Source organism: Microcaecilia unicolor, chromosome 9 (genome assembly GCF_901765095.1).
Source record: "Microcaecilia unicolor chromosome 9, aMicUni1.1, whole genome shotgun sequence".
NCBI classification, from domain to species: domain Eukaryota; kingdom Metazoa; phylum Chordata; class Amphibia; order Gymnophiona; family Siphonopidae; genus Microcaecilia; species Microcaecilia unicolor.
This window is the reverse complement of record NC_044039.1, coordinates 206,483,105-206,510,874: the sequence shown is the minus strand read 5'-3', so window position 1 is coordinate 206,510,874 and position 27,770 is coordinate 206,483,105. Positions and strand designations below refer to the sequence as shown.

General features: G+C 43.3%; 1 protein-coding gene across 1 annotated transcript in view; it reads left to right on the top strand.

Moving 5' to 3' along the window:
* Positions 1–27,770, top strand: part of GOLGA5 (golgin A5) — a 52,012-nt gene that overhangs the window by 23,469 nt on the left and 773 nt on the right. The window contains exons 6-12 of the mRNA XM_030214488.1: positions 3,026–3,229; positions 3,809–3,973; positions 10,499–10,627; positions 12,728–12,826; positions 13,984–14,209; positions 18,148–18,253; positions 23,051–23,114. Coding sequence (XP_030070348.1) covers positions 3,026–3,229; positions 3,809–3,973; positions 10,499–10,627; positions 12,728–12,826; positions 13,984–14,209; positions 18,148–18,253; positions 23,051–23,114 — 993 coding nt within the window. The remainder of the gene's footprint in view (positions 1–3,025; positions 3,230–3,808; positions 3,974–10,498; positions 10,628–12,727; positions 12,827–13,983; positions 14,210–18,147; positions 18,254–23,050; positions 23,115–27,770) is intronic.

Sequence of the window (27,770 nt, the reverse complement as noted above, 5' to 3'; positions counted from 1 at the left end):
GTGAGACTGTCTTTGTTAGGGAAACAGATTGCAGCTCCTTTGTTACTCCGGTGTTGGATGATAACTGGTGTCATACCTCTGCTGACCTGATATACAAAAGCTCATTATGTTAACTGACTCTAGATTACACTGGATCCAGCACTACCACTGGTCCACATCTGGCCATTACTGGTAGTGCAGGCTGGATTATGATATTGTTACAACCAAGAAAAATGGAAGAAGCCAACCACAATGTTCAAGGTGACCAAAGTTTACTCTTCAGTCAGAAAATGCTGACAAAATAACCGAACAGGGGCCGTGTTTCGACAAACAGTCTTCTTCAGGGTTTTCTTTCAGATCAGCAGATTAAGCATCGTCGCACTCAAAAACAAAAAAAATCAGATTACTTTATAGACGCACAGTGACACAGTGCGTATGCAGCATTTGGTGAACATGGAGCACTGCGTCACTGTGCGTCTCTAAAGTAATCAGATTTTTTTTTTTTTTGAGCGTGACGATGCTTAATGTGGTGATCTGAAAGAAACCCCCGACGAAGACTGTGTTTGTCGAATCAGTCTGCTTTGGGTTATTCTGTCAGCATTTTCTGATTGAAGAGTAAACTTTGGTCACCTTGGATATTGTGGTTGGCTTCTTTCACTTTTCTTGGTTGTTCGTGTGGCTTGTGTGGCCACCTTTTGCGACTTTTGGTGCTTCTTTATAAGTACATAAGTATTGCCGTACTGGGACAGATTGAAGGTCCAACAGTGGCCAATCCAGGTCACAAATACTTTTCAAGATCCCAGCTGTGATATAGAGCCCTAAAACTATAGTAAGTAATCAAAACTTGATGCTATATTACAAAAGTTTTTTTTTCATTTGTATGAAAATTTGGAAAGAGCAGTGTGACAAGTGAATTGTAAGTTAGAAGATCTGTTTGGGCCTTCACCATGGACAAATGGTTAATCAGATTATGATATTAGACCAGGGGTGTCACCATATGACCTATGGGTCATGTCCTGGCCACGAGGCTCTTTTATTAGGCCTCCTAAATACTTCCAGAAGCTGCTGGTATGGTCATATTGATGTTTTTAAGGAAAGAAGCTCGGCCCCACGGGTTCACAAAAACAGTCGGATCTAGGCAGGCAGAGGAGGAGGAAGCGGCCCAGTGTGCAGTGGTTCACTTCCTCCTCCTCTTTCTGCATATCTCTGTGGGGGAGGGGGAGAAAGATTGAGCTGAGGTGAGACTTGACACTGGTGCCTTTGCAGAATTCTGTGCGCTCTGTGGAGGTGGGGAATTCTGTGTTGTGCAGTTGCACAGAATTCCCCTAGGAGTAAATAATTGTAGGTCTGTCGCTAACACAACAAAATGTGAAAAATGTTTAGAGAGGCATGGACTTTCTGTAGCAATGTAGATTCCAGTTTTATTTCGGTCTTAGTCTTGATTTATGATTTTTATGTCATATTTAGGTGTGGTTTTATCTTTTTAATGCTTGTAATCCTGCTGAATTCAAATTAAATTTTAGATTAGCAGAATGCTTAAATAAACACACGGCAGAATGGTGTGAATTAAGAGATTTGAGAAGGGATCATGGGGTGAAATGAGGGGGTTGGCAGCGATGATGGCAGGAAGAGAATGGGTGTGGGGAAAATAAGTGTCAGGGGGTCTAGGGTTGCTGTGGTACGTGAATAAAGGTGGTCAGAAGGTGTGGGAATTGGGTTCAGAGATGCGGTGGGGTGTTACTGTAGGTGTGCAAGATACTGTAGGCTGTAGATTTAGGGGATTAGAGGAGGTGAAGGGTGGAATGTGAGGGGATCGTCCCTCCCTTTTCTGTCTGAATTTCTTCTGTCCTCCCTTTGCTCATCTTGCCTGAGACTCCATTGTCCTCTTGAGATCCCCCTCCCCTTCTCTGAAATAATGTCTCCGCCAATATCCCCCGCATTCCTTCATTTACCCCTGTTTTCTATCCTTCTCCTGTTTTTCCAATACCCAACTCTTAAGATCCCATCTCTCCCCCCCCCCCCCCCCCCCCAAAAAAAAAAATGTGTACCAAGTGAATTTAACTGGACACACAAGAAATATCACAGAAAGATGTGCAGCTCTCTGCAAATGTAAGCCCCAAGTGACTGCAGACTATTCCCCTTTCCCCTGGTTGGTCCACTTCTGTTTTACAAAGACATATAGAGGCATATTTTCAAAGCACTTTGGGAGGCTAAGTTCCATAGGTTTCTATGAAACTTTGGGAGGCTAAGTGCTTTGAAAATGAGCTTGATAGGCACTTGTGTGTTTTGTAAAACGCTAGTGTCTACAGCAGAAATCACACCTAGATTATTCAAGTTCCCACCCTGATAGTATATTTAATAATCTATGCACGTACTTGTGAATTCGGCCCAATCTCTGCCCCTATAGACGCCTACCAGCACAGTACATGTCCTGGCACATGCTTTTATGCCGGTCAGTCCTTGATAAGAGGACATTTGCACTGCATGTGGCCACATACACTCAAAAATCTATATATATAAAAGGCAACCGCAACGTTCTGAAGCCTCCACGGAAGTTGAGGCGCCCGAGATATCCGGTGTGCCCTGGAGTGTCTGCACCGCCCTCGTGTCAAGACGTCGAGGGCGGAGCTATTGACACTCGAGGGCCGAAACGGCCCACAGCGAACAAGGCAAGTAGCTTCGAGGGACGGAGGGAGGGCGAACAAGGCAAGTAGCTTCGAGGGACGGAGGGAGGGGGCCCCTTGCTAGCGCCCGTTTCATTCCGCTCAAACGGGCATTTTTTCCTAGTTACTTTATAAAATTTGCTCCTTAAAGTGCATTCCTCCCCACCCCATGCTACCTGATATTGAAATGGATTCAGCACCCCTGCCTAAACAGTCTTCAGTCCATAGGTTAAAGGCCATTCAGCCCGTTGTCATCTGGATGCTGTTTACTAAGGGTTAAAGAAACCTCTCACTGAGAATACCTATTTAAAAAAAAAAAAAAAGATTGGCAACATTGAGGGCAGTGTATTAGTAGTAATGTGAGTTTCTTGGTTTGATGACAGAATGAGTTTGCAGCTCGCCTTGGTAAAATGGAATCCGAGCGTCAAAATTTGGCAGAAGCAGTTACCGCTGCAGAGAAGAAACACCTGGAAGAGAGGAGGCGTGCCGATGACCTACAGCAGCAGATCAAAGCAGCCAAAGCCAGCACGGACTCTGCTAAACAGGAAATGTTGGACTACAAGCAAAAAGCCACCCGCATTCTGCAAGTGAGCATCGGGCCCAGAACCATTCTTGGGATGAGAGTGGCCCTAAAAACACATGTTCTGTTGGATTAATGTGTGATTTCAGTATCTTCTCTGAGAACTCAAATCAGTTTTAAAGGAGCAGAAGATGCAGATTTTTGGCTTTCACACGACAACTAGGTTCTTGTGAATAAAACAGATTTGACTAGTTAAGGAATTTAATGAATGCTTTGTGTATCTATCTACTTTTTATAGATAACTTAGCCAAGTGGAGATTTCTTTAACTCTGAATTATCAAGCAGAGAGGAAGTGATGTATTAATATAGGGAGTGAAGGAAGTGGAAAGGAGGAGGAAGATGCCCATCTATACCGGCTTCAAAAGTTATTTTGTAGTGCTAGGTTACTTTTTTTTTTTTTTTTTTTTAAATCTTTATTCTTGACGCTCATATTAAGATATTGCTGTGCTTTCCAAATGGAATACCTTTTCAAGATTTCATATTTTAAAATGACAAGCATGTAACCTTTCAGTCAGATTATGTCTCTTACAATCATTCTTACTTTAATAAGCACGTACAAATATACAAGTTATTTTCTCCTATGTAGTCTAAAGAGAAGCTGATCAACAGCCTTAAAGAAGGCTCAGGTATCGAGGGGCTGGATAGCGTCAGCACCATGGAACTAGAAGAACTAAGACACGAGCGAGACATGCAGAGAGAAGAAATACAAAAGCTGATGGGACAGATCCAGCAGCTGAGATCGGAGTTACAGGTAGGGAACTTCATACACATGTCCTATTGTCTCCAGCAGGCCAAGAGAACCTCATTGAGGGGGTCTTTTACTAAGCGGCGGTAAGCCCAGCGCGGGTTTTCCGCTGGCCCAGTGAGGACGCCGGTGGTAATTCCAGCCGGAGCGTGCACCATTTCTGGTGCTCTGGAAAAATTTTTTTTATTCTGTAGCGCGGGGCGCTAACCCATTGGTAATTATCGTGGGAGTTCTTACCGGCGCCTCAATGGATGGCGGTAAGTGCTGCTCGCCACATGGCCGCGCAGTAAGGGTTATCTTACCGCGTGGCCATTTTGTTTGGGGGGGGGGCATTTTGTCCACTGCAGTAAAAAGGGCCCTGGCATGTGGGAAAAATGGTTGGTCGGTCAGTCGCAGTCTCTCTCTCTGTCTGTCATACCCAGCCATTCTTCACCCAGTCGCCCTTGCTCTTGGAACCTGCAACCTGTTTCCTTCACCTGGCTGGCTTTAGTTGCATAAGAAACAGGCTTCCCTGCCATGTTGGCTCCTGTGCCATCCGGTTCAGGAAGTTCGGGTTGGTCTTGTGGTTTCAACTTAGGAACTTGGAAATACTTTTAGGAGGAAATTTTATAAAGCCCTTTCTTGTGTGACGCTTGTTGTACAAAACAGAAAAGGGTTTTGTAAAGATTGTGCCTAGTGTTACATGATCTGTGATTTGCTAGGGCATAGTTTGGTTGGAGTGCAGCTGCCAGACTGACTTATGGCTATTCGTGTTACCAACACATTATACCTGTTTTGTATAAATTTCATTGGTTGCTAATCCAAGAACATACCGTATTTAAAGTGATGCTGCTGTTAGTCTTAAAACAGGAATCTGCTCCTGACTTATCAGTAGTAATGAAAGTATATGTACCTAATCGTGCATTAAGGATCTGAGGTGTGAGTTTCAAGTTTTTTTAAAAGCTTTCGATTCCACATAACAGAGCAAACTACCTAGGTGGCGTACAGTCTAAATAATAAATGAGTGACGTGCATAACTTACACAAAACAAGAGGAAGCTGGGTAGAACTACAAAATTTAATAGGAAAGGAGAGGAAATAGGGAAAAACAGTAAGGGTTAGAGAAAAAGACTGCCAGTCAGGAAAGCGGCCCCATCTGAAATAAAAAAAAATTAGGTGTAAGCATTGCGAAATAAAAAGGTTGAAGTTCAGTTTTAAAGAGGACTAATGAGGTAATTTGGCGAGGAGAGTTCCATAGCTTGGGACCTTGGTATGCAAACATATAATGTCTGCTGTGTTCCTGGAATATCTCTCTCTGAGACGGAACAGAAAAGAGATTAAGTTGAGAGGATCTTAAGGGCGTGAGTGTGGGGTAAGGTATCTTAAAAACTAAATGGGGGGTAGTATACTATATCCCCTCTAAAAAAATCACCTGTAACTACTCTACAAGCTATTTCAAAGGAAAATCAAGATGAATCTTTGAATATTACTGAGATACTAGAGACAACTTTAAATGCAAACTCTGAAAGATCAACTCTAATTGCGTCTCTTTTATTTTTCAGCAAGATGCTGTGTTACGGTTATATTTCAAAAAAATGCAGACATTTTTTAGGGGTAAACCCTGATATAACAAACTCAAGAAAGGAGGAAGCTGTTTTTAGTATTGAGAACAGAAGTTACATCTTTAGGGGTCTCCTTTTACCTTAATTACCCCTGTAAATGTGTTGTAAAGTATCTGGGCTTAAAATATATTTTCCACTAACTAGAACAGTTAAAAGTATTTATAAATATGAAGAAATTGGCTAACCGTTGACCCATTTGAAGAAAATCAAGTATTAACATAAGATAGGATCGCATGCTATGCATATTACCACTCTTAAATTGCTTATAAACTTTAGTCTTCTTAATTTGGTAGACCTCCCCCCCCCCCCCCCCCCCCCCTGTTGTGGTCTAAAGAAGAGTAAAATGTTTCTTTCTTTGATGATTTTGCCTTATGGGAAGATATAATGTCTCTCATAAAAATATTGTTTTTGTCTGCATTGCCTGTTCAAATGTAACAATTTGTTTAATTTGATTTAAAATATAAATAATTAAAAAAAACACAAAAAACTAAATGGGTTCAGAAGTTGCAAAACTAGTTTATAAACTAGTAAAAGGATTTTATAAGTAATGTGAGAAATTGGAAGCCAGTGGGACGATTTAAGATGAGTAATGTGGTCGAATTTTTTGATGACAAGAGGACTCTTATGGCAGTATTTTGCTAACTGTAGACGATGTTGATCTTTAATCCGAATACCCAAACAGAGGGAGTTACAATAATCAAGTTGAGAAAGGACCAACGAGTGAATTAAGACATTAATAGCAGAGGGATTTAGCAGTGACCGGATAGATCTAATAAGATGGTGTTGGAAGGTGCAGGGAATTCTGACCTCGGGAGTGTCTGAAGCTGTATGTCGCCAGATTGGGGAAGAGAAAAGCAAAGCTAAGGAAGCAGACAACTGGATATGTGCAGGGCCCGGCCCCATTCGATTGCTCCTTTGGCTATAGGTGGTTCCAAAGGCACCTTGGGACAGAGTTTGGAAGGTGGGTCCTCTGCTGCAACCCGGTAGTCTTTCCCAGGCTTGCATTGTGAGCTCCCCTACCCTTTTAAGGGGTGTAGAAGAAACGACTGTGGAGGGAATGCCGCTGGCGACTTCCTCTCCAGTTTGGTGGAGACTGGAGCCGCTTCAGTGGGTGAAATTCGTCTACAGGATGGAGCCTAGGAACCATCGGTTTCTAATGGAGCTCAGAGGCCTTTGGTCAAGCCTGCAGTAGTCACTCTTGACTTGACGATTCCCTACAGATACAGTTTTCAAATATTTCTAACAAAATGGAGGATTTTGTTACACAGAATGCTGATCATTCTGTGGTGCAGGAACAGCAAGCAGCTAGACTGGACAATTTTGAGACTCAATTTCAGGAATTTAGTGCTGCTCAAGCTAAAGAAAGGGGAATTCTTCAGAGAAGGATGGAATATTTAGAGAATCAAACTAGAAAGAACAATTTAAGATTTTTGAATTTCCCCAAATCTCTCTTAGTGTCTCCAGTTGAGACGTTGAGGAAATATTTTAAGGAAATTTTGAGTCTTCTTGAAGGTAATCTACCCTCTGTTGTGAGAGCAGTATATTTATATTTCCTTGGCATCTGCAGCAGATGAACCCAGAAATGTGGGTTATGACCATATACCAGCAGGTGGAGATATAGAGCACGGAACTTATAGGACGGTATGCTCCTCGGTTTGTTAGTATATCTCTATCTTCAGCAGGTGGAGGACATTCTCTCACAAGCTCCTGGTCTCATCTTTACCACAGCTCCAGTTCTGGGTTCCCTGGCCCAGTTGAGCTTGGAGGGTGTCTTGGCTGAGTGGTGCCATCTTTAGGGGGTACGGGTACCAGGTCCCTCCCCCACCCCTCTACCCCTATCCAGCCACTTGGTTTATTCTCCTTCCTCACAGGTTAAAAATAGAGGAAAAGAGGCACTAAGGGTAACCTTCCTATTTGGTGACATCATTTAGCAGGGGTTTGGAGTAACTGCTTGTTGGCATTTACACTCTCAGAGAAGTGACTAATTTACTGCAAAGGGGTGAGTGATCCTTTAAATTTTCTTTGTCAGGTTTATCTCACAGTTTCTCTTTTCTCTCTGTTCTGATGGCAGCAGAAATGGTTAAATGCTGCCCTCGCTGTGAGAAGCGAAATCGGCATCAAGGCTGTATCCAGTGGGTTGTTCTTTCTTGGTTTCACCAGAACCTTCATCTCTCCCGGCAGAGCCATTACTTTCCCACATGGTGATTCATGGCCTTATTACCCTCAGCCGGCCTCATCAGGTGCGGTTCCCATGGCCATTTTAAGTGAACAGGATTCTGTTCCTGGGGTAGCAGCATTATCTATCCTGGCTGTGCGACAAGGCGGTGGCCATAGCTAGAAAATTGCTAGGCTGTATAGAGAGAGGAGTGACCAGCAGAAGAAAGGAGGTTTTAATGCCCCTGTATAAGACGTTGGTGAGGCCTCACCTGGAGTATTGTGTTCAGTTTTGCGGCCTTACCTTGGGAAGGATGTTAAAAAAATGGAAGCGGTGCAAAGAAAAGCTACGAGGATGGTATGGGATTTGCATTCCAACACGTATGAAGAGAGACTTGCTGACCTGAACATGTATACCCTGGAGGAAAAGAGGAACAGGGGTAATATGATACAGTCATTCAAATATTTGAAAGGTATTAATCCGCAAACGAATCTTTTCTGGAGATGGGAAGGCGGTAGAACGAGAGGACATGAAATGAGATTGAAGGGGGGCAGACTCAGGAAAGATGTCAGGAAGTATTTTTTCACAGAGAGGGTGGTGGACGCTTGGAATGCCCTCCCGCAGGAGGTGGTGGAGATGAAAACGGTAACGGAATTCAAACATGCGTGGGATATGCATAAAGGAATCCTGTGCAGAAAGAATGGATCCTCAGAAGCTTAGCTGAAATTGGGTGGTGGAGCAGGTGGGGGGGGGGGGGTGGTGGTTGGGAGGCTAGGATAGGGGAGGGCAGACTTATACGGTCTGTGCCAGAGCCGGTGATGGGAGGCGGGACTGGTGGTTGGGAGGCGGGAAATACTGCTGGGCAGACTTATACGGTCTGTGCCCTGAAAAAGACAGGTACAAATTCAAGGTAAGGTATACACATATGAGTTTGTCTTGGGCAGACTGGATGGACCATGCAGGTCTTTTTCTGCCGTCATCTACTATGTTACTATGTTACTGTTACACCAATTATCAAGTGTTCTACTGGTGTGTTTGCCCCTGTGAGGAAGGGGAACTATTGTGCCTAATTGTTCCTTCTGCTTTGTTATGAGAAATACTAACTTCCCAAGGAGCAATACCATCTTATAAGACTGAGTTTGGTTCAGTGCTCTCTATCTCCACCTGCTGGTAGATGATCATAACTCATTTGTGGATTCATCTGCTGAGATTAAATGAAAGAAAATTATCAGGTAATACATAATTTTTCTGTCTCGTTGTCCAATCATGGTGGAGCAGCAGGTAGGCAGGGGTCTGAACAAGGGGACTTTTTGAACTTAACAGAGTTCCTTGAATCATCGTTGGAGCCAATAGCATCTAGATCTACACTCCTGGCTACTTTTGCACTAGAGTCTGACTGTAATACCATCCTAAAGCTTTACTTTCATTATATGTTGCAGGGGTTTTAGGGATCTTTAATTTGTGTATTTCTTGACATGTCTACAATGACCTAAGCCAGACATTGGGATTCCCTTGGGTTAAAACCAAGGGTCCTTGTTTTGGAGGGGACAGTTTTGTTAAAATTTCCTTGTAGGTGTTGTATTTCTTTAGGTGGGTCTAATTATTTTTTGATCCTCTACAACTGCTGGAATTTTTGGTTGCAAGGGAGCCCTCTGTACTAGTTAGTTAATTCCTAGAGATTCCTTAACCAGCTTGCTGAGTGATCACTGAATCACCTTTTATGTTGTTGTATTTTTCCTTTTTCGTACATTTCTCTCTTTGTCTTCTTTATTTTGTGGGCAAAAGCTTTTGTATTTTGATTACCTGATTGTATATATATTTTTTTCTCCTTATGGATATGTATTTCTTTATTTCCTTCACTCTCCAGTGTTTTTGTGGAATATAATTTTTTGAAAAAGTTAAATAAATAAATAAAGATCTGAGACATTTGGTTGGTTTGAATATTCCAGCCTTAAGAAAAGTTCACTTTGAGGAAACATGCAAGAGTACATTTTCTATTGCAGGTCCAATGATGTGGAATCAACGGCCAATGAATATAAGAACAACATCCAAACCTGGAAATTTTTAAAAACCATTGCAAAGTTTGTTAGAGCATATGGAGATGTTCAGCAGGTGTGATTTGAATAGTGAATTGAAGAAACAGTTCAGTACATTTATTGAATTATTTGGTATTATATGATGTGTTTTGTAAAACATTTTTGTTAGTGATATATATTTTATGATATTGATTTTGTTACTATTTGTATTTTATGGTTAAATCATTTTTATTGATGACACACAATAAGAGTAAAACCAGTATCGAGTAAACATCAATGAAACAGATATCATCAAACAGAGTTTTGAAAGAATTATTCCCCCAGAGCCACCCTCCAACCCTTCCCCAATCTATATGTATTTTATAAATTTTATGTATCTAAATTTGTAAACTGCTTGGATATAAGCAGTATATAAATCCTAACCATGCGCTTACTTTCTAAAATACACGTTTACATACATTCATTTACACCATCTTAAGAGCAGGTGTAAATGTGTGTCAGCATTTGCACGCTGTTGGGGCTGGATCTGGGAGCTTCTTTCAAAAAGTCACATAGAGGTGCCTGTTTCCTTTCAAATTATAGACTTTTAAAATAGGCACCTTTGTGGACTTGTCACGTAAGTGGCCTGTTACAAAATGGCCCCTTTAAGAAATTTGTTTTCAGTAACCAAGAATGTCTACTGTGGCTATGTGACATGGATATTAACTGTGGTTTTTTTTTCTTCCCGATGCTATCCTAAGGATCTAGAAATACAGCAAGTGAGTGAGGCTGAATCAGCGCGGGAACGGCTTCAGGAAGTCCAAGAGCAAGTGGCAGAGCAGAACCGAGCCAAGCAAGAGCTAGAAGCTGAACTGGAACGGCTGAAACAAGTAAGTGTGGAGTTGTCGGGGGAGAGCAATTCTGAAGAGACATTTTCGGTGCACGGCACAGTGCCACCTCATCTTCCCCCCTGCCCCCCTGAATCTTCTAGAAAAGTGGGGCCTGAAATCCGTGCCAGAATTTAAATGAACAATTTTTCCAACCTGCATGCCTAGTTTGATTTCTTCCCTCTATCTCTGCCTCTTGGGCACATTTAATTAGTGTTTACTTTTATGTTTAGACCTCTTCCTCTAACTCCTTGTTTTTTTTTTTTTTTTGTTCTTTCTGCTTTAGTATGTTTACCATATGTCTGTTTTTTCCTGGACATGTCTTTTTATTTTTTTTTTTAGGACACTGCAGGACGGACAGGCAGGCGGGCCTCAGGGTGTCCTATCCTCCCCTCCCCTCCTTTACCTTATTATTGTGCCCTGGTGGTCTAGTGGTCTCTTCAGGGCAGGAAAGAGCCCCCTTGGCTTGGCTGCAGACCTCTTGCTTCCAGTGCTGCTTCAAAATGGCTGCCAAGAGGTCAAGCAGCAGCCTGGTGATACTTCCGCAGAAGGCTTGCAAGGTCACTGCTTGAACTCTTGGCAGCCATTTTGAAGCGGCACCAGGAGCAAGAGCTCTGCGGCAGTGCCAGGTAGGAAATAGGGGGCTCTTTCTTGCCCTGAAGAAGCCATTAGACCACCAGGGCACTACAATAAGATACAGGAGGGAAGGGAATGTGAATGGAGTCCTGTGGGTGAAGGGAGGCTGGAATAAAGACATATACATGGGGAGAGAGAGAGGGAATCTGGTTTTTTTTTTTTTGGGGGGGGGGGGGGGGGGTCAAGGTGACACGGGTGCAGGGGTGTGACGGGGTGTGGCTGAATTATATTTTGTGTCTTTTTTTTTTTTTCTCATGGCAAATATGGTAACCCTATGCATTAGGAACAGTAAGACCCTTGGCTGGCTATTGTTGCTTATAATCAGTTCTTTAAAAAAAATCACTGGCATCTAGTGAGCAAATGAGTTGCATGACTAAGGGGAACTTTCACTAAGCTGCAGTAGAAATCAGTTGGTGGAAAACGTTGAGGCGCCCATAGGAATATAACGGGTGTCTTGTTGTTTACTGCCAGCTGATTTCTACCACAAGCTAAAAAAGCTACAGTGGCTTAGAAAAGACCCCCTAAAGGAGAGTTGTAATTGCCAGCTTTGAAAAACAGGGCTGTGGAGGCAATGTACTGACTCAAACTTAACGTTACAATATATGGTAACTTTATCATTTTATGCATATTGGTAAATGCTATATTTCCCAGTACTTTAGGTCAGGACAAAAAATTAAAAGCATGATAGTCAGAATCAAAGGTTTAGTGTACCGACTCCACAGCCCTGTTGAAAAGAGAAATTTCCTTTGTCTTCTGTTCTGAACATCACACACTATATTCTGCATTGATAAAAACATTGCCGTACATGTTGTGGTAGCTTTTAGCTTGCATATAACTGAAATGAAAGTGAGAATGAGTCAGTGACTTGTGTGTGTCATTTTACCTAAACTTTGTGAAAGAGGTAAAATTTGATCAAGTGTGTTCATGTAAGCACATAAGCTGCAGTGTGCTTCTTTATCATTGCAAAAATTAGATTGGCGGCAAAGGGTTAGAAAGGGCATGATGACACATTCTCAATCTGCTTCATAAAAATGAAGACGTGAGACGGATCCAAGATGGCCGCACGTACCTGAAGTGCAGTAGACTTCACTTTTCTTCCGTTTGTCTCGAGATGCCTAAGTGTCAGGGGAAGGCAGCTGCTCGAGCCTTCCAGCCGCCTGAACGCACTGTAGGTCCGATGGACCGCCATTTGCGAAGTCAAGGGCTGGAGCAGAGGTTGGTTGCGGTCTCAATGGAGTCGCTGACTAGAGACGTCTTTGAGCCCCGACAGTTGATGATTTAAAAAAAAAAAAAAAAAGATTTTTCAGGTAAAAACAGCAGCTTGTTTAAAAAAAAAAAAAAAAAAAGCAATATGTTTTTGTTAATTTACTGTTACTGCTGGAATATAATGTGCTTTGCTGTGATTGAAGATTTAGCATTGGCCAGGTATACCCAACTGCTTTCAGTTATTGCTGTTCGTTTCTACAGGAAATGCAATATACAGAAGAAGAACTCTATCGGACAAAGAACAGCATGCAGAGCAGAATAAAAGACCGAGAGGAGGAGATTCAGAAGCTCAGGAACCAGGTTCATTCAAAGACTCTACATTCAAGCTATTTTCCCTGTTCAGGACCTACTTGTAAATAGAGGCAGTACAGAGGGCTCATTAAGCGCTTGTAATGCACTTTTATTTTTCAAATATTCTAAGATATTTAATGCTCCTTACAGCTCCCTCCTGGGTTGCTTGTTTGATGCCATTTCTTTGTAGTGGTTAGGGTTACCACCTGACTGTGTCACAAGGAACAGGCTGATCCGGCCCTGGCTTTACTCTGTTGTCTCATAGATTTTCCCAAGAAAATCAAAACTGTAACTCTATGCATGCAGTAAGCTAAAACCAGTGAATCCAGCAGTTCGCCAGCATGTTTCCACCTAACCCTTTCTTATCAAATTTCATTGTTCTATGTTGGAAATCAACCGTGGACTCCAGAAACGAGAGGGACAACTTTGATACTTCTAAGAAGATATATTGATAAAAGACTTGACACGGCGCTGTGTTTCGGCCTATGGCCTTCCTCAGGAGTCTGTTGACAAATAGATGACAACTCTCCAATGTAGTATCTTTTTTATCAATGCAAAAAAATGTTAAAGAAGGGTCTTGAAAAAGACTTTACAATAAAAATCAGTGCTTCCTCTGGTTGCCTAGCTGATGAACCAAATAGAAAATAATTTTCTATTTAGTTCATCAGCTAGGAGACCAGAGGAAGCACTGATTTTTATTATACGTCTTTTTCAAGACCCTTCTTTAACGCTTTTTGTATTGATAAAAAAGATACTACATTGGAGATTTTGTCATCAACAGACTCCTGAAGCAGGCCATAGGCTGAAACACGGTGCCGTGTCAAGTCTTGTTATCAATAAATCTTCTTAGAAGTATCAAGGTTGTCCTTCTCGTTTCTGGAGTCCACGGTCGATTTCCCACTTGTTTTCTGCTGCTGTTGTATCCCGTGGGATTTCGGAGTTCTCCACTTCGGTGGATTTCTACTGGATTGTTCTGTTGCCCATATTTTCTAAGATTTATCCAGCGTCATCTATTCTCTAAGGTTTGCAAGTGTCTTTCAGTAGAAGATAATTTTTTTTTATATCTTATTTCAAGATGGCATCATAAAGAATTAACTTTTTTTCTTTACATGCTTCACTTTGTCTACTTCTCACTTGTGTTAATTAAAACATATATTTTTATCTAGCTTACAAACAAGGCTTTGAGCAGCAGCAGCCAGACTGAGCTGGAAAATCGACTACATCAACTGACAGAGACACTCATTCAAAAGCAAACCATGCTGGAGAGTCTCGGCACAGAGAAGAATTCCCTTGTTTATCAGCTGGAACGGCTGGAGCAGCAGCTGAAGAGCGTCCAAGGCAGCAGTGTCAATGAAGCCGCTATCAGTATGTCTGGAATAGAGAGCAGTGAAGGTAAGAGTACAGGGAGGAGCTTCCGTTAAACATCCTCCCACACTAAAGTGGAGTGGAGCTCGACATCTAGGGGTGCTGGGTTCAAATCCCCACTGCTGCTCCTTGTGATCTTGGCCAAGTCACTTAGGGGCCCTTTTACTAAGGTGCGCTGAAAAATGGCCTGTGGTAGTGTAGACATGTGTTTTGGGTGCACCTGTAAAAAATGCCTTTTTAGCATTTTTGCCGAAAATGGTCATGCGGCAAAATTAAAATTGCCGCTCATCCATTTTGGGTCGCAGACCTTTCCGCCAGCCATTGACCTAGCGGTAATGTTCCATGCACGTAAAATCCCAATTACCGCCTGATTACTGCCCGATTTGCCAGAAAGTATAAATATTTTCCTGCGCACGTAGTGGGCATGCTTAAAAAATGAAATTACTGCATGGGCCACGTGGTAACTTGGAATTGCTGCGTGTTGGGTGCGCGTAGGCGCTTACACGGCTTAGTAAAAGGACCCCTTAACTCTCCATTGTCTCGAGTACAAAATCAGACAGGGAAATAACAGGTGTACTTGAATTTAACTCACCTTGAGCTGTTCCTGAAAAAGGTGTGAACAAAATCTAAACAAATTCATACTTGTGTTAAATGTGCCAGACTTAGTGAGCATTTTTAGCATTCGCTAAAAATAAGCAGCTGCTAAACGCTAGAGATGCCCATATATTCCTATGGTTGTCTCTAGTGTTTCACGTAAATTGCTATCACGCCTTTCTAAAAGACCCCCCTTAACTAGCTGAATTGTGTGAGTCTGTGAGACACGTGAAAAACAGAGTGCAACTATCCTTGCTCAGGAAAATTCCAACTAAGGCAGGAATGTTGCACTACTTAGTACTTTTAACTGTAGGGTGCCATGCAGCCTTTCTGTTTCCTCTCCTCCTGGAGTGGCTCCTTTCTGAGAGCAGAAGAGCTTGCATGCTTGGAGGTTACTCTGAATTCAGGCCTCCTGTAAGAGCAGCTTAATTTTAAAGCCACCGATACTGTTTTTATTTTTTTACTTTATTTATGCAAGTGAAAACGGTTAGAAGAATGGCAAAGAGTCAACCATCTTATCATTTATCATTTTGTCATACCACCCATATTACACTTAACCCCAAATACTAAGATAAACCTACCCACATCAAACCCTCCCCCCCAAAAAAATTCCCTCTTCCCCCTCTTCCGCTTAATAGGAGATGTAATCCCTGCTACATTCCAAGAAACTATTCACACTGGTGGGGTCCTAGGCATACCAATCATTCAGATCCCACATTGCAAATAATTTCAGGTTTCTGTTAGGCCCCCAGTTGCCCAGCCTCAACCAGGGGGTATCCAAGCAATCCGAAGGGTGTACGACGCCCTCTGCGTGACACTGACACCCATATGCCCACCATACACATCTACCACTACCCGTTACTGCAACCCAATATTCACATTGTCCTCCAGTCGGCTCCCTTCCCCACACCTTGAACCAACCCCCCTTCCCCCCACCTTCCTTTCCCCCTTCCCCCCCTCAAACATAACAAACCCCAGATCCCTACCCTACTCCCAGGTAACTATAACCACCCTTTCTTATAAAAGGGCAGTCAAGTAAGGTCTAGAACTCTGTGGGGTCCCCATCCCCAGTCTTTTAACATAAACTTAAGAGCAAAACGCATGGCTCCCAGAGGAATAACACAGAGTCAATGCTTGAATACATATTAATCAGGAATGTTCACTCTCCATGAAGCGGCAACTCACTACGCAGGGGCCCGAGCTTGTTGATCCCCCACATCCTGGCCTCTCCTGCATACGGGTCTACGAGCCATGCTCGAGCCTATCAGATGGACTCTGCGATCATCCAGTGTTCTTAATCCAACATTCATACTGTAATCCAATTTCGAACTCAAACTGATCCACGGCCAACTTGGCAACCAATGAAGATGTTCTCCCAAGTACAAAGCAGCATTTGGTCCCGGGCACTAACCAAATCACTACTCAAGTATCCGGTTGATTAAGCCACTCCGACACTGCTTCAGGTGTGACGAAGGATTTCCAGGTGCCATTAATCAGAACTTTCAAGGTAGCCGGGTACTGCAGAATAAAACAGAGTTGTTTTTCCACCAGTTTAGCACAGGCTACAGAAAATGCGCGATGTTTGACCGACAGGGCTGCAGAATAGTCCTGAAAGATTCTTATCAATTCGCCATCGAATTTTGTGACCTCTCTACAATTCTTGTAAAGTCGCAACAGAGTAGCTTTCTGAGAATAGCAGTGAAATTTGGCGATCACCACCCGAGGCCTTAGATCTCTTGTAGGCGTTTGGCCTATACGGTGGGCCAGTTCAAGGGGGATCGCCCTTCCCTCTCCCGCATCCGGGAAAGTGGCCAGGAGCCAGGTTTCCAGTGTCTGTTTCGTTTCAGCAATGGATTCCGGAAACCCGACAAACCTCAGATTATCACAATGGGAGCGATTCTCCAGATCTTCAAGCTTCTGGTGATATTGTGTCAAGTGTTCCAACTTTTCTAACTCCCCTGCATGGGTTTTGTTGCACATCCTCCACTTCAGACACTCGCGCCTCCAACTCCCCAGTTCTGCAAGTGAGTTCCGAGGTTAAGGCTGCGAGTCCTGTAAGTTGACCTGATAGTTGTGTAAATGCAATCGGTCTGCTGCCCCTCACTAACCTTCTACCCTCATCTCCCCTTACGTTCCCGCCCGTAACCTCCGTTCACAGGATAAATCCCTCCTCTCGGTACCCTTCTCCACCACCGCCAACTCCAGGCTCCGCTCATTCTGCCTCGCCTCACCCTATGCTTGGAACAACCTTCCTGAGCCCCTATCGGACCGACCGTTCACTTGTCTATTAGATTGTAAGCTCTTTGAGCAGGGACTGTCTCTCTTTGTTAAATTGTACAGCGCTGCGTAACCCTAGTAGCGCTCTAGAAATGTTAAGTAGTAATAGTAGTAAATCTAGGATCCAAGGCACGCACCACTGAGTTGGTAAGTTGTAGAATCAGATTGTCAGGAGGTGAGTGGGGCGGCGAGGCCACTGGAGAGGCAGCCGCCATTTTGGGATACATATGCTTCTGTCGCTCCTCTTTTCGTTTCGAACATTTAGGAGCCTTTGCCAGCGCAGCTCGGGTTAGATATTTGTCCATATGTTGTTAGCTACTCATGAGTTGAAAAATCCAGTTTCTAAGTTCCAGGAGACATGCGAAAAAGTCAAACTGCGGATGGGGCCCCAAGTAGCTGAAGCGACTCGTGTCTTCCACCGCTCACAGCATCATGTCGCCACCGATGCTGTTTTAACCCTCAGACAGAAATAGAATGAATCGGACTATTTGTATAACAGTTTGCTTATTTATTACTCTTTCCTCAGCTTACCTGAGTTTTGTTATTTTCTGTTTTTATTGTTATGTCCTGGGAAGCCATTTTCCTTGAATCTGCTTTTAACTTCCTCAGCCTCATATTCTTGCTCTAGATGGGGAGGCCCAAGATAAAGGGAGCATAGCTTTCTCTCCCATCTCCAGCTGCACCCTGGGTTCAGGCTATGCTGATGCTTATGAATGAAAGAGTGCTGAAAAAAATCAAACAAATAAAGAATTAGCATTAACATAGACCCAGAGCTCAAGTGCTTTTTAGATGTCGGTCAAGTCAGGCAACCTAACACCGTCTTCTTCTGGAACCTGCAGGAGTGAGAAGAATCCAACCCAGCTTTCCTGTATTTCTGCTGTGCTAATACTATCCCCTTAGGCCATTTCTCTGTCCCATGTGATTCCTAATTAAGAGGAACACTTTGATTCTGTTTCCAAAGGTTATTTCAGAAACCACATGTTCTCTGATTTGAGCCATTGATAGATTTTACTCTCTCCATGTGTGTTTGATTGAAATCTGCAAAATGGCACTAGTTGTTCTCCTGATCTGATGAACCTTTTTGATTTTCGTAGGTGCCCGCATGCGAAATGTTCCAGTTCTTTTTAGCGACTCAGACGCTAATGTGGCCGGAGTGTATGGAAAAGTTCGAAAGGCTGCAAGCACTATAGATCAGTTTAGGTAAGAGACAAAATGTTTAACAAATCCTGGGCAAGTTGCTTAACCCTCTGTTGCCCCAGTTACAAAAACAGAGCCCAGTAGGAACAGAGAAAGTACCTGCATACAATCTGTAAACTGCTTTGGTTGTACCACAGAAAGACAGTATATCACGAACCGTAATGCTCTACCCTTTACCCTTTTCCATAATGTCCATAACAGATCAGTCCAGATTAAATGAGTTACGTTCTCTTGCCAGCAGATGGAGCCGAGAAAAACAGCTCAGAGCTGACTTCACTCCCTGTATAGGGATTCAGTGTCGTCTTCAGCTCCACAGTATTTCTGTGGCTCCAGCAGATGGTGCAGACATGTGGCTTATCGCAGCAACTACATTTAGGCTGCTCTCATGAAGACTGTAAGTCCAAATTAGCCCTGGATCATAGACCGAGTCCCAGAGACCCACACCAATGGATCCAGTACTGGATGGTGCTTGATGACTTTTCACCCTTGGTGGGTATGACAGCACAGCCTCTTCCCCAGACAACCTCACACTCTCCCACAGTGCTGTGTTAGATTTGGACTCGGTCAGGGGCCTGAAGTGACCACATTTCCCTTCTCTCCCTTCACTTATTTCCATTACATCTGGAAAAAGGTAGGTGACATGCTGCTGGTAAGTCTATCATGTCGGCATGTTAGCTGGTGCGTTTGGCCAAGCCTGGTAACAGGCAGGCACCAGCTACCAGCTAGGTGAGTGAAATCTGCTCTCCCTCCACTTGCTTCCAGTGTGTCTGGAAATAAATGGAGTGAAACCACTGCAGGCAAGTCACGGGAGTTTAGCGTGTCAGCTGGTGCATTTGGCCTGGCTTGGGAGCAGGCAGGCAAGCAGGTACCCGATTGGCATGTACGATCTGTGGAGGTTTAGCACTTAGCCAAAAACAAAGTAGGAAAGGTTCCCAAGATTGGGTTGTGGTCTCTGCAGTGTTCATGGAATAACGCTTGGTCAGCACCCCCCGTATTTGTGGGATCAACAGCTGTTTTATTTCTGCTTTCTTTCAAAAATACATGTGATTAAATCTAATTGAATGGGCCCAGTTATACTCCATGTGGGGAGATTACTATGAAGCAACTCCCAGCTTATTCAAATACTTATGCACTGTTTTATGTATAATTTTTTTTTTTTTGGACCTTTAGAAATAGAGTTTTATTTCCATTTGTCAGTGCTATAAATTTAGCAGGTCAATGCTGCACTCGTCATTGGTCCACTTTTGTCATTTTATGCTCAAACGTCTTCACCATTATCTTCTTTTTCTAAAACCACATCTTATAAATCTTATTTGGAAGAAAATTATCAAGCATTAAAGAATGGAACTTAGGTTACAATATTGGTCTGGTTAGTCCAAATTCAGAGGCCATGAGCAATACTACTACTCCTTTCTCAGGAAGGTAGTCCTAGACAGTTGGTTTGACTGGGTTGGATCCCTCCTTGTTGCAAGCTGCTGTACACTGGCTCTGTTCCTTCATGGTAACAATTGGCGCCTTCTCACTGGCGGTTGAACACTACTCGGGGAGGCCTCCTTAGAATCTCAGTGTAGGCTGCTGCAGTTAGCCGCAGGGGTTTGGGCTCAGAAGAGGGCTGTGAGTCTACCTGGTCTTGGGTTCCCCATGCAGAATGGCAGAGCTCTTCCCAGATAGTCCCCACATGGATACGTGGAGGAGCATAATCGAACGGGGACGACCATCTCTATGGACGTCCCGGCGAAGGGGCAGGGAAACCTGTATTATCGAAACAAGATGGTTGTCCATCTTTTGTTTTGATAATACGGTCGGGGACGCCCAAATCCCAACATTTAGGTCAACCTTAGAGACGGTCGTCCCCTGTTTTTGGCGATAATGGAAACCGAGGACGCCTATCTCAGAAACGACCAAATCCAAGCCATTTGGTCGTGGGAGGAGCCAGCATTCGTAGTGCACTGGTCCCCCTCACATGCCAGGACACCAACCGGGCACCCTAGGGGGTACTGCAGTGGACTTCACAAATTGTTCCCAGGTGCATAGCTCCCTTACCTTGGGTGCTGAGCCCCCCAACCCCCCACCCCAAAAACCCACTCCCCACAAATGTACAACACTACCATAGCCCGAAGGGGGGCACCTACATGTGGGTTTCGGTGGATTTTGAAGGGCTCCCATTTACCACCACAAGTGTAACAGGTGGAGGGGGGGGATGGGCCTGGGTCCTCCTGGCTGAAGTGCACTGCACCCACTAAAACTGCTCCACGGACCTGCATACTGCTGCCAGGGAGCTGGGTATGACAGAGGCTGGCAAAAACATTTTTTAAAGTTTTTTTTTATTTTTTTTTTTAGGGTGGGAGGTGGTTGGTGACCATTGGGGAGTAAGGGGAGGTCATCCCCGATTCCCTCCGGTGGTCATCTGGTCAGTTCGGGCACCTTTTTGAGGCTTGGTCGTGAAAAAGAAATCAGCCAAGTGTTCGTCAGGGACACCCTTCTTTTTTCCATTATTGGCCGAGGAAGCCCATCTGTTAAGCACGCCCCAGTCCCACCTTCGCTACGCCTCCAACACGCTCCTGGGAACTTTGGTCATCCCCGCGACGGAAAGCAGTTGAGGACGCCCAAAATCGGCTTTCGATTATGCCGATTTGGGCGACCCTGAGAGAAGGATGCCCATCTCCCAATTTGTGTCAGAAGACGGGCACTCTTCTCTTTCAAAAATAAACTTGATAGGGTTATTTTGGCCAAGGGTTACCATCTGATGTTTCTCAGATTAGGTATCCTGGACCAATCACTGGCAGTTTCTGGCTGTCTCTCTTTGTGTTAACCATGGCCCCAGTTTCTTGTTGATCAAAGGGTAATAAATGTAGATATTTAGCTATTTAGGGCCAAGTCAGCACAGAAGATTTGTTCCTGGGGCATAGGGGGAGCCCTTTTGTCCCCTAAGAAGAACATGGGTGTCAGGTTCTCAAGTCTCGCAGTGTCCAGATCTTCTATTTTCCATATCCTCCCTTAGAGTGGTCCCTTCTGCAGATCCTAGGCTGTAGGGCAGTGGGCCTGGATTCTTTTCTTTGGGGGCTCAGACCCATAGGTATTTCTTCCAGTTCAGATACCTTTGTGTGACTTCCATTATCCCAGTCTCACAAGACTATGTTCGCTAGGGAAGGTGAAATGAGACTGATCAAGTTCACAATTGTCTCTAGCAGGGAGTCCCATATTGCTGATCCTGATAGGCTGGGATGGGAGTTGTGGTCTGAGGCAACTGAAGTAATGATAGTAGTCCTGGTGGAGAAACAACAGATCTATTTCTAGGTTGTGGACCAGAGTAGCCATCTAGCACTCTAGCACTCTAGCACACCTGGCTTCTAGCTTGGGAAAAGAAGTCCAGGTGGAAATACAATGCTATTTGCTAATAGGAACAAGCTGATGGGATCTAATAGCCCTCGGGTGCTTTGGTAAGTGTGTCATATTTGGTCTGGGATGGAGCTCCCTTCCAGGAGCTGGCAGCAGGCTCATGACTGACACCATACAGAGGGTCTTAGGTTGACGTTTGAAGCCTCTGTGAGTTCAGATTTTGGGGAGACAGCATTAAGAGGCTTATTTCTTCAGTCTTCTTCCTCCTCAAGATACGGGGTAAAGACACGCACAACTCTCACAGAGGGCAGAAACCGGCTGTAGGACGGTCACAGAAGCTCCCTTACAAGCTTGACTACCCAGAGGATACTATCCCATCTAGAAGAGTAGCAAGTGCACTATTCGGAGCCTGAGGATCTAGTAATCCCTCTCAAGTCTCACAGGTAGCATCTCAGGTTTTGGGGCAGATGTTGGCGCCCAATTTCTTCTGAATTTTGCACAGTGTCCTATAAGGCACAATGGTCTTCAAAACTCAGTTTCAGGCATTGTCAAGGAGCTGATCACCTAAGAGCAGAGCAGCAATTCCCAGAGGGCTGGTGAGCCCTTTCAATTAGAGCACCGGAGTCCTGGTAGGCTGAATTAGAATCTGTCTTTCAGAGGATCATAGCAGGACAGCTCTGTTGCCTGCATTGCACCCCCTTCTAAATCTCTCAGCATGGGTATGCAGATCTGGAGGTGTAGGTTTACCTCTAGGTAAGTGTTCCTTGAGCAATTTAGACTTCCTCGTGCTTGAGTTTGGATACATTCCACTTATCTGGTCTGGTTTGGCATGGATGATAAGGAAAGTGAAGTTTTGGACTTACCTGTTAATTTTCTTTCCTTAAGTCCTGCCAAACCAGTCCAGAATCCACCCATGGAGCCTTAGTGGTCAAGGGCGCTCAGGCTGACCAATTTTGAATGCTAACAGTGAGTATGTAGCCCACTCTGAAGATACTTGTGCCTTGGTGTTTGGAATTATCTCATTCCTGGGTTAATGACCAGGAAATGATGATATTGACTGTGTCAGATTTGGCTTGGTGGTGAATTGGAAATCCAAATCATAATAATTGCCTTCAGTTGTCTTGTTTTTTTGTCAAAGGATACAAAGAAGCTAAAAGCAGCACCAGCTTCAAGGGAGTGAAATCAGCTTTTGATTTTTTTAGACTCTGTCTCCATCTGCTGGCAGAGAGACATAACCTATTCATCTGGACTGGTCTGGCAGGACCCAAGGAAAGAACATTAATAGTTAAGGCCAAATTTCACCTTTTTTAGAAATACAGAACTGTGTGTTCATTCAATGCCAGTAGCATACTGCAAAGTCCGTTTACTATCAGTTCAATAACTTAAGGAGTGTGACATAAACAGGGGACATTTCCTGTATTGAAAACAAATATATTTTAATTGTCCTAATATTTTTCACAGCATTCGACTAGGAATTTTCCTACGAAGGTACCCCATGGCAAGGGTGTTTGTCATTATTTACATGGTGAGTTCCAAGTTATTTGGAAGCATGAAGTATTTTCCAGCCTTTTTTTTTTTTTTTTTTTTGAAAGTTAATGTCCTTTATTGAGCTATACTCTGAACAGTAAGACTTATTTATCATGCTATCATTGTTGCAGACTGACAAGAAGGTACAACAGTTTTACCCACATTAAATAGTTGAAGGAAGATCAAAAGCCCTAGAAATACTTAAATCTCTGCTGTAACAAAGAATACATGAGCTTTTTTTGTTGACTGTACTGGGGCTCGTATAATGATGTTTATTGGAGGACCAGCAACTCAGGGCCCGGGAATGGTTGTAGGTGATGAACTTAAGACACCTATCAGGTCATGGCATGACATTGAAAAGGATAATGCTAAATTTGTTAAAAAGGCAAGTTTGGACTTTATTTTTATTTATGTATTTATTTTGTGAAGAAAATCACCTGGTGTAGGACAATGGAAATAATTTCATGACTAATATTTTTATATTGTTTATTACAACTTGAAACCTAATAATGACAGCAAGTATACATACTCCTTTGTGTTTGCTGTTTAAACAATTTGTGATATATTTTTACTTAAACGGTGTCTTGTTAAAATAAAATGCCACAAATTCCTAGTAAATTTGGTTAAAATTGAAAAACAAAAGTCTGGTTAATCCATAAATATAGTTAATAAAGCCTGAAAGATCTAGTTAATCAGAATTTAATATAAACTCTGAATTTTCCAGCCTTTTTGTGTGTGCGGTCATTTTTAGGAATTGCTGAGACAGGGACAGTAATTTTTCAAATAAGTAAAATTGCTTCCTGGGGTGTGAGAAAAGCATGTGCACCTTCCATAGTATGTGGACATGTAGCTATGTTAAACCCAGGCTTGCTTGTGGGTACGTTTAGGTTGGGAGAGGAACGTAGAGCGTGTACATGTACATTTTTAAATGTAAATATACATATTCTATTTTCTTCCTCACTCTGCTGTTGCACAGTGCGGTGTACAGGGATTCTTTTTAAGATACAGACTGGTCGCTATTTAACTGGCTAGTTTGGGCTGTCTGCTACTTTTCAACAGCACTTAACCAGTTTATCACCACTGAAAATTAGCGGTTAGTTACTAAGTGAAAACCAGTTATTTCGGGGGTGTTCCAGGGATGGAGTCAGTACTTGTCCGGTTAAGTGCCAATATTCAGTAGTTAACTGGCCAGGGTAACCGCATAAAACACAGTCCCGTCTTTATGCAGTAACCCACGGCCAGTTTAGTGCTGAATATCGACTTAACCAGCTATGTGTTAGCCAAAGCCCAGACACGGCCGGGCATTGAATATCCGGGAATAAAGCTGGCAGTGGTCAGCAAAACGCTCACTGCCGCCAGCTGAATATTGAGTTCATACTCTCCGCTTGCTATTTTTCAAAGGGAAATTACGGGAGTAGGTTTTTTTGAAACTTTGCTTATAGTGTGCATGGTTTGGGAAATTGCTCTTTTAATTTATGGGTTCTCTGCCTGGGTAGTGGGGTGGGGGCTAGGAATAATAGACGTTATTTCATTGATGGCCTGGGGTCATAAGAGTCCAGACAGGTCATCTCAGTTGTAGTTTCAAGGCAGTGGTTAAGGTAGGGTGGAAACAGGGTGTGATTCAGCAAATCAGGATCTCAAAGGTTTTTTATATGCCGCCTATTCTGTATTAGTTTGATGCCTTTGCTTACACTAGTTATTCAGCTGTTTGGTGGTGGATTCTTTTGATCCTGAATAAGATTGCTAATCCTTACAAATCTTGAAATAAGATGAATACGAAGGGTTGGGTGGGAGTTGGGGAGTTCGGGTTAGAAATGAAAATTACCACTAATATTGAACAACACATATTTCTGTTTGAATTAATGTATTTTTATTCACTTGTTCAACAAAAATTGTTTATATTTAATTTATGGGAGAGTGTTCAGCGTACGAATGATTGTTCAGCATGTTAAGTGCCCTCATTGCTGTAGGATTCGGTGTGATTTTGGGAATAGTGTCCCTAAGCTTGGGAAGCAGGATACCCAAGTATTGACCGACTTAGGCAGACTGGAAGTTCTTATGCATGCATTGGCAGACTTGACTGCTGGTTAGACGGTGCATATCCCTAGATACCTGAGGGACCTTTTTACTAAACAGAGCGCGCTAACGAAATTAGCGTGTGCTAAATGTGCATCCTATTTTATACCTATGGGCCACATTGCCCTTCATGAACAAAGGTCATATTATCCAAGTCCCACTGTACTCTCAGGGAGAAGCTTAGTGGGTCCTGTTGAATTGTGATAATGCTGCTTTGACAGAAAAAGGCAGCAGGTGTATTTTTGTATGCAGGATGTACTTGGCCGTTTTTTTTAAGTTCGACAATTTTTATTAATGAGGGCACAGAAGTTACATATACATTTTATACATTCCATAACAATCAAGTAGTGAACACTGTCTTCAATACTAGTCAGGCAATAGACCATCATTCCTTTAACTTCCACTATTTTTATTGATGGCAATTTAACATAAATTCGTTACACACGCTGAGTACAGCAAGACTTGACTAAGTGGTTGTTTGCTGTGATGTTCAGAACCCACTATCCCCTCAACCAACTTTTTATATAGTTCATCTCCCCTTCCCCCCCCTTCAGACAAACTCCCATCCAGTAACAGTATTATAGACTTCAATAGGTGAACTCTCCCGTAAGTCTCTGCTTATAGACATGAATCCCCATCCACGAGGAAACTATGCAGAACTTTGGAGTCCCCTTGACCCCCCCCCAACTGTAAATAAACAACAAACAGCCAGCTTTACTCGGCTAGATTTATTTGGCGGTGAAAGGATTGGCCCATCTCCTCTCGAAAGGGGGCCAAGAAGGGCCTGTACTCTGATGACCCTCCCCCCCACCCCCCCCAAGTAGCTACAAACCCTTTCACTTATAAAGAAAGGTAACCAAGAAATAACTAAATTGACCTGTACTTGGCCATTTTAAGGAACTTTTAGACTTTGGGTTGGACCTGGGTTGTGTTGCTGTGGAAAATGTGCAGCACCATAATTAATACTTGGGAACAGAGGAGACCATGAGGCATATTTTCAAAGCACTTAGCCTTCCAAAGTTCCATAGAAACCTATAGAAGGCTAAGTGCTTTGAAAATATGCCTCCATGTGTTGCAGGTATGCTGCTATTGAGTTTATTCTCTTAAGAAAGCGATTGCCCAAAGTGACACACACAACTATTCTTCACCTGTCCAGAAGCAGTTGTTGGTCTTGATTGTTACTCCTGCTCCCCCAGTCACCCCCTGCACTCTCAGTACGACTGACACTACTTCACAGACTGAAGTTTGTTTGCCATACGGACTGTCCTATAGTGGATTAATCAACACAAGTTCTAAGCACGTCAGGTTAGTTAAAATGCAAACACTTCTGCTGAGATGATTGTGTATATGGCAGTGCTGAAACGCTTTCCCCGTCCAACAGAGAGAAGACCATCACGTGTACGGCTTTTAACAGAGAAATGAAAGGAATTTACAGACTGCAAAACGCAGTGTTGATAAGTAACTGCCGTTGGCTCCCTCTGTCTTATTTCCTTGCTGTGCTTTCCCAACTCATAACTAATGACTTTATTGGAGTGATTTTATAAAGCGTTGTACACACACAAAATGGCACTTATAAAATTGTTCAGGGGTGTACACACATGAAAGTAGGGGCACAGTAACCTATTCCTCCTCTTTTATGCCATATACGTGTGTGTGTTCCCAGGGGTTATAGCTGGCTGGAGTAGGGACAAAGTTGCAATGCAAATACCCTATATAATAAAACACACCTCCAACATTCTGAAGCTGACTGCATGGCTGAGGCATTCCTGCTCTCTGTATCCATCTCCTGAATTGACATCACGTGCTTCCGGGTTCGTCACAAGCAGAAGTGACCAACCACATGAGGTTTCTTGGCTTCAGAATGTTGGAGGTGCATTCTATTAAATAGGATTGGTCAGTTCCTTGAAGCACAGCCAGAGCTCAGCGTCCTGCACAGTAACGTTCAGACACCAGAGAGAGAGGGGGGGGGGGAGGTATCTCTGTCACACACACACACTCTCTCTCTCATACTCTCTTTCTCTCTCTCTCTCACACTTTGTCTCACACTGTATCACATTCACTCTATATGTGTCACACAGTCATTCACACACACTCTTGGTCTCATACACTCAGTCTTACAGAGAGTCTGTGTCACACACACTGTCTCTCGCACACACACTGTGTGTGAAACACACTCTCTCTCTCTCACACTGTGTCTCACATATGCACTTGCACACACTCATTCTCACACACACGCTCTCACACACACACACTCGCACATTCACTCTCTCTCTCACACACAGTCACTCGCACATATACTCTCTCAACATACACACTCCGAGGAAAATCTTGCTAGTGCCCGTTTCATTTGTGTCAGAAACGGGCCTTTTTTACTAGTATAAAATATGGTGGCCACTCAGTTGCTTCTGCTTTGGAGCAGGTATAAATTAGTTTGCTACTGGGGATACTTCTGGGAGCCTATTGTATAACATCACCTAGATGTCTATGTTGCGTGTATAAAATAGACATGGAATAGATACATTTTTGGAAATTCTTTTAGGTGCCATGTTATAAGATTACCCCCTATGTGCCCCATGGT